The sequence below is a fragment of the Priapulus caudatus genome, unplaced genomic scaffold (genome assembly GCF_000485595.1).
Source record: "Priapulus caudatus unplaced genomic scaffold, Priapulus_caudatus-5.0.1 Scaffold49, whole genome shotgun sequence".
In the NCBI taxonomy this organism is placed as follows: Eukaryota; Metazoa; Priapulida; class Priapulimorpha; order Priapulimorphida; family Priapulidae; genus Priapulus; species Priapulus caudatus.
The window spans coordinates 208131-215436 of record NW_014577110.1 but is presented as its reverse complement, the minus strand read 5'-3'; the positions used below and the strand labels follow the sequence as shown (position 1 = coordinate 215436).

Here is a 7306-nt window from a genome sequence, read left to right as displayed (position 1 = left end):
TTACCAATTTTTAAAAACTACAACAACAAATTACTATGAGGAAACACCGGTAGCTAATGATACAAAGAGGGTTTACATTGTGACCATGACCTCGTGAAGTAGGAGGATAAACGAATAACAACAACAACAACAATATATAAGGGAGATGCATAATATCCAGATGACAGATGGGTTAGACGAAGGGTTTGACATTTGGGACGAGTTAACAGCCAATTGCCTATTAACTAGTAATTAATACCCTACACTAATAAAACGGTATACCTGTCTACTATAATCGATATAATACATGTTAATACTAGTATTAGTAGTATTGTATTGAGCATTGCAATCACTCTGACGCTGAGAGGGTCTATATGTCCCCCAGGGTACTGCCGGAACGTAGGCCTACCCTGGTACTAGCAGTATCTAATATGCCGGACCGTACCTCGCCTACTCCACTAACGAGTCTAGGGAGTCGCCTAGCCACAAGTTCCCATCTCGCTTAACACTACGTGGCGAGAGGCACGTCCTCCGTCGTGCCACGTCCTCCGTGAGAGAGCGCCACGTCCTCCGTGAGAGAGCACCACGTCCTCCGTCGTGTAACAGTCGGAGAGCATGGTCGGTTTAGGGAGTCGCCTACACCTACTCACTAACCCTAACCCTAACCATATCAGATAGTTACCAGGGTACGTTTCGGCAGTACCCTGGGGGACATAGACCGTATGACCCACTCTGACTCTCATAAACACTCACATTCACAAAAAGTAGAATTCACTATTTTAAGAGTAAAGTACAAATTTTATTCCTAATTACTACTTGCAATTTACAGCAAATGTCAAGGTGTAATTCAAATTGGGTGAATTAAAATTCATTACAGTTTGAATTGCATATAAATTTGTAAGACATATAGGAAGACTTTCTCACCTCTTTCCTGCGTTCCGCTTTGCCGGGTTTCGTGAGGAGAGCAGTGCCGTTAATGACAACAGCTGTATCCTCAACAAAACAGGAATCGGGAAGGGTCTCATCTTGTGGCAGTTCGATCACGTCCACGCCCAACTTGCGAAGCGTTGCCACGAACAACTCGTGTTCCTCTCTCGCCTTGGTAATGTCGAGCTCACCCTCATTGGCATTTTCACTGGCCGACTTCGTGATACTTGAAGGAACCCGACAAACAACAGCGTGAGTGTATCTACTCGCCATTTTAGCTGCTACAAAGGCGGCAATCTTCAATCGCAGTGCGGGAGGAGGATTTTCTGCCGCCAGAACCGAGTGTTGGCGAACGTTGCCGAAACTGGTTTCGGGGATAGGTGCAGCGCGCGTTGCGCGGTGGAATGGTGTGTGCGGCACCCATAGAAATATATAGAGACATGCTTACATAGCGACTACCCATGTTATTTCTACCACTCTCTGGATTGTGAAATTGACCGAATCGCCGCGTGTGGCGCGAACAAGAAAACAGATATATCAATCACACGGAAAAATCAATTACGTTGTACGGCAGGGCAACAAACCCGACGCGTTTACTTATAGAATATAATACCAAAGCTAAATACAATTTACACCCGTATCGGTTTTAACCGATATTACACTATAAATTAAATAACAAATTACAAAATAATTCGTAAGCGCTTTAAACATCGGATAGAGAGGTTGATAGAACATAGAAAACCTATATCATCTCGTCGATTTTTCCATGCTAAACCCAGCTTATTGTGAACGCTGATAATATAGATTTGAATGCACAGGTAGTGCAACAAAAGTAACATATGTATATAAACAAGATATATGTACAGGAGTACATGAATTCCCTATTCGTCATATTTGATGTTAGTTCTCTGTTCATTAACTTCTGATCAAATCAGACGCAATACCTTGTGATACGCTCAGGCGCGCAAATCCATTTTGAAATGTGGGGGGGACACCAGTAGCGAACACGCGAAGGGGGAAAAATTTAAAAGTTATTACCCCTCCAGATGCGTTTTCCTGGCCGAGCAGGGGGGGCGGCCCCCCCCCCCTGTGCACCCTGCACGCAGACATCACACACACACACACAACACACACAACACACACACACACAAATACACACACACACACACACACACACACACATGCCATTTGGCTTTTGTTGTGTATTAAGGATTCACCGAAAAGCGGTGTCCAACATGCAGTCCATAACATCAAGAAAACAAAAACAGAAAACCAATCATTTGTGTTTGAGACTGCATCACTAAAAAGAATTGCGTCCCGTTATTATTGTTGGTCCACGTCTATACATATTATCGCGTGTTATATATATCATCAATTTGCACTGGAATCTACATTATTAAAACCGGGATGCTCAGTTACTCCATGTCCTCTTTGCGTGAGATATAGTCGTGTTCCCCAGCTTAATCTCTTGAATCAGTGTCCGTTAATGTGAGTGAATATCTCCCAAACTTCCATAAATCATACTTTCTCTTAGCATGATTTCTTGCCATAGAATATTTTTAATATAAGAAAAAAAACGCTGTTAAAAAAGAAACGGTACTAAATTTATCAAGACACATTTTCTCAAGTTTGGCATGATTATTATTATGCTCTCAAATGCACTTGAATAAGAAATGAAGCTGCGAAAAAAAGGGAAGAGAAGCCAATCGTTGACGCACTATCACACAATAAAAGGTTCTCACTTCACAAACACACATCATCACGCTACGCACGTGCACTGCACGCACGCACGAACAGCACGCAAACTGCACGCACGCTACACACAGCACCACACATACATCTACAAAACACAAAATCATCGCGCCGACCCAAAATCCGTGACGGCGCCCGGGCGGACATTCGATATGATGTCTCTGACAAATTCGTCTGGGACATATCTCCCTGTCCCCCCTGATACGCTATGTGATACATTGCGTGTGTGCGTGTGTGCGCGCGCCTGCGCATGCTTCAGTTTGCGTGCGTCTGTGCATGCTTCAGTGTGCGTGCGCGTATATGACCACAAGTGTATATGTGTGTTACCGTGATTATATAAGCGCCTTTATATAATACTTTACTCTAGGTTCGCGGGATATTTTCAGTTAAAATATAGGTTATAAATACGCTACATGAAAAGTTTTATGCTTTCTACTTCTAGTACTAAACAGATAGAGGCTGTATGCTGTAGTGTAATGTAGTGTGTAGCGTACTACATCAGAACATATGGTAGTACATTGGTACAGATTTTGTCACATTTCACGAAGCTTCGTTCACTAAAAGTTCCCCGTTAAATAACAAACCTAAATTAAAACTAAAAGCCATCAAAAAAATCACATACATCTTTTTTACGATAACCAACCTACTTTATATTATCAGCGTTTTCAACACTTGTTACAAAACATCAGGAGTAGATAATAGGAGTAGATAATATCCCTATTATCTACTCCTGAAAACATGCATGTACAAAAACAAAGACATATCCTGCCTGCTGGATACACCATTAAATACAAGTAGACATTTCTTGACAATATTTTGAACTATTGATTGAATTCGAAAATCTTTGACTCTCTGACGCTCTAGAATCATAAAGCCATATAAAATGCACACCTTCATGCAATCAGCATATATTGATGAAAAGGGGGCAGCACTATCCAGTGCGCCAGCGCGATCGGCCCCCGACCAGCCAGTGAATTTTACAGCACTGGTATCACATAATATGTGAAGGGGCACTGACACTTGGCAATGACTGCATTCAGCAATTTCCGCATCGATTTAACCACTCGCATAGTCACAACACAAACCCCTTTGTACTGCTGAAACGAGCAAGCAAAGAAACGAGACCTCAATAGGGAAATGCTGTACAGAACAATATACCAATTTTGAGTTGGCACAAAGATATGTTATACCAAGTGAATTTGGCTAGGTTCCTGCATTAATATTTTCCCATGCGTGTAGTCGGAAGCGACAATTCCCATGCGCACGCTTTCAATTACAGACCTGCTTTAGGTATATATATACAGTACATATGCTATATGTAGCCATATAGCACAACGAAACGACACGAAACGTGCATACACACACTGTAGGCTGTAGCTACCAAATCCCTAGTTCAATTTATTAAAGATCTACAACATACGTTAGTAAAATAATAATATTACTCGTAGGTATCCGCGTCAGTGATATGGACGAAAGTGAAGGCTCATAAAAGAACACATGACAGAATACACACATCACAAATACACATGAGAATATATACATGTACAAGAATATATATAATGTAAAGAATAGATATTTATTCATTCGATATGTTTATCTACAACAAAAATGGCAAAAAAACAGAGATAACACAATAGGAATTATAAACCAAAATCTCTTGGCTTTAGATTCAATACATGCGTTACGTTTGTCTAAAGTAGACAAGGGATAAGATCCTATGAGGCAGATAAGATCCTATCAGGAGTGAATAATAAAAACTAATGCATCTATTCCCTGCTGATACTATGATAATATAGTTTGAATAACACAAAGTGACTACACATATGCATTTAAAATTTATATCCAACAAATAAATACAGTGCATTGGCTTGACAACATATATGACAAAACCTAACGAAAACTAAGATATTAGAATGACCAGCAGACAATTAACAACAAAGAGACACATACACATTATTACATCATATATACTTTCTTAGAATAAATACAAACATAATTGATATGTAAACATGGTAGTCAAACTAATGCAACCTAGCTACTACCTTTCTTTACACCAGTCACACGTTCTTTATTTAATCTGTGTACCACCCATAGCAGTACAGACTTCATCGTCGAAGTCACTTCCCCAGCCATCATCATCATCCCAGCGTGCATTATTGGTGTTACAGTTACTAGTACAGTAGACAGGATGATCGCAGGTATTCTGTAAATAATAGGGCAGCTCCTGCCGCCTGCTTCGTGTCCCATACCGGTGCCGATGCTGCCGTCCGATGGTGTCTCGCGATGGATGTCGGTGGCCAACGGCTCCGTTAGTCTGGCTGCTTGTTGCTGAGCTATTGCTGGAATCCAGATGGGGAGGTGCGGAGTTCAATGAATGAGTCAAAGGTTCACTGAGTGAGTACTCTGTATTATACGGCGGCGGTGGGCTGACCAGAGGAAGGCTGTCGTGACTGTTGGATTCGGTCGGATCTGCATGTCGCTCTGGTCGATACTGCATCACCAGCTGCTGGGCACGCAACACAGATGCTTTTGTAGCAATGTAGCCTTCATAGCTCATTAGATCAGTATTGGATAGGTTGATGTCGGGTATCTGAAGGCACACATCCCGCTGTGCACCAAATATCACTGTACACTTCTGACCAAGTTCAACAAATGCATCAGACAATTTGAGTAAACCCTGTCGGAACCGGATGAGTTTCAAAGATTCGGTCTCTATGACTTTCTCCTTGTAATCAATTTTAGCGAGTTCCTTTGCCCTTGATGTCTGTGTCAGTTTATACTGCAAATTGCGCATGTCATCTACCACAGCTTTTTTTGATATTTTTTTCATGTCCTTCTGGATGACACCCTCACGTTTCTCGCAGCTTGTGATGTAACCCTTTGCGATGCTCACTTGTTTCTCTCCATCGAGTATGGCTTCAAATTGGCACCTGAATTCCTTCAGCTGTTCAGTAAAGGAGTTTTGCACGTCAGTCCAAAGACTATTCAACGTGATGAGATGAGTTGCAACATCGTGCATAGCGTCACTCTTCTCGGCTGTAACCCATTTCACCAAGTCACTGACCATACAGTCTTGTGCAGCTATGAGGTTTTTTGAAGTTTGGCGTGTAATTCTCAACTGTGAGATGAGAAGGTTTAGATCCCCATTACCAGCACTCAGTGGCATGAGTTTCACACTGCCCCTACGTATAGCTTTACCCGCCATTGCTCCTCCGTTGCCCGCTTTTGATTCTGTAAGTAAAATTACAAAAATATTATAACTGTTAATAGTGTCCAACAGTGACACTGTGACAGTGTAACACTGCACACTATCAATGGTTAAGAATAGTGTCAACCTTCTTTAAAAAGCTGCAATGTATCACAAGATGGTACGAGTGTTTAGTCTCACAGCCACATTATGCTTAAATGTAAACCTGCGGGACAAACGCATCCAATCCATAACTATGGCTTGAGTACTACGAGTGGCCCTGAAACACTGAAGATCCTGTTTTGTTTACACTAACAGGCACACTGCATTCCTACCATGGGCCCAAAAATTAGACAGGAATATTCAGTTTGAACTTATATTTCATCTGACAGTGATATATATATGCACACATATACAACTGTAGGCAATTAGATTAGGTGAGAATTGAGTACTAGTACTAGTTTAGACCAATTTAGTCAGGGCCCCATCCACAGACACTTGGAGCGTTTCAATAAAATATAATGCTAAATAAATACGAAATCTATTTACTACCAAAGTCTTAATGTTTCTATACTTTTTTTCACCATTATTGCCGACAATTTCTTGCAAATGCCGTCCAAATGCTCATCTGCAACAAACGCTGGCTGCCGCTGCACACTGACACATAAATATATAGCACAGCAGGTAGGCCTAGGAAAGCGTGCTGCCAAAATTCGCTTGATGCTCGCTTGATTTCCCACGAATACAACACAAATATTCAACCATTCTACTCCATCTTTGTTTCTATTTGAAGGACAGTGTTCACTTGTTATAAAAACATACTGTCTGTGTTCGTAACCGAGCTGTGTCACGCGAAATCACATAAAACCTGACGAAATTCTTGCGTTCGCTTTCGTTGCGCTGTTTATGTAAATGGCTGTCAGAATCAGGAAACACCCACCGGCGCTCTTCGTGACCTCATTTTTGCCCCGCAACGCTGCAACGTTTTTGCAACGTTCCACTGGCGGCTTTGACGAGGCTCGTACGAGAGTTGGAAAGCAGCGTGATAGTTTCCTAAAATGCAGTGCGCCGCCTATAGCCCTGAACTTGCAGCCATTTACATAAACAGCGCAACGAAAGTGAACGCACGAATTTCGTCAGGCTTTGTGTGATTTCGCATAACACAGCTCGGTTACGAACACAGACAGTATGTTTTTATAACAAGTGAACACTGTTCTTCAAATAGAAACAAAGATGGAGTAGAATGTTTGAATATTTGTGTTGTATTCGTGTAAAATCAAGCGAGCATCGTGCGAATTTTGGCAGCACGCTTTCCTAGGCCTACCTGCTATATATTTATGTGTCAGTGTGCAGCGGCAGCCAGCGTTTGTAGCAGATGAGCATTTGGACGGCATTTGCAGGAAATTGACGGCAATAATAGATGAAACAAGTGCCGCATAGCGACAGCGCTCATCTAACGTC

General features: G+C 41.8%; 2 protein-coding genes across 3 annotated transcripts in view; both read right to left on the bottom strand.

Moving 5' to 3' along the window:
• The window catches only part of LOC106820831 (N(G),N(G)-dimethylarginine dimethylaminohydrolase 1-like), a 16089-nt gene extending 14850 nt beyond the window's left edge, over positions 1 to 1239 (bottom strand). Inside the window, exon 1 of one of the 2 annotated variants that reach the window (XM_014825403.1) lies at positions 904 to 1239. In XM_014825403.1, the coding sequence (XP_014680889.1) occupies positions 904 to 1179 (276 nt within the window). In that variant the 5' untranslated portion in view covers positions 1180 to 1239. The remainder of the gene's footprint in view (positions 1 to 903) is intronic. The other variant, XM_014825402.1, reaches the window with a different exon arrangement.
• Positions 1240 to 4211: 2972 nt separating this feature from the next.
• The window catches only part of LOC106820830, a 4310-nt gene continuing 1215 nt past the window's right edge, over positions 4212 to 7306 (bottom strand). Inside the window, exon 2 of the mRNA XM_014825401.1 lies at positions 4212 to 5889. Coding sequence (XP_014680887.1) covers positions 4727 to 5863 — 1137 coding nt within the window. The 5' untranslated portion in view covers positions 5864 to 5889 and the 3' untranslated portion in view covers positions 4212 to 4726. The remainder of the gene's footprint in view (positions 5890 to 7306) is intronic.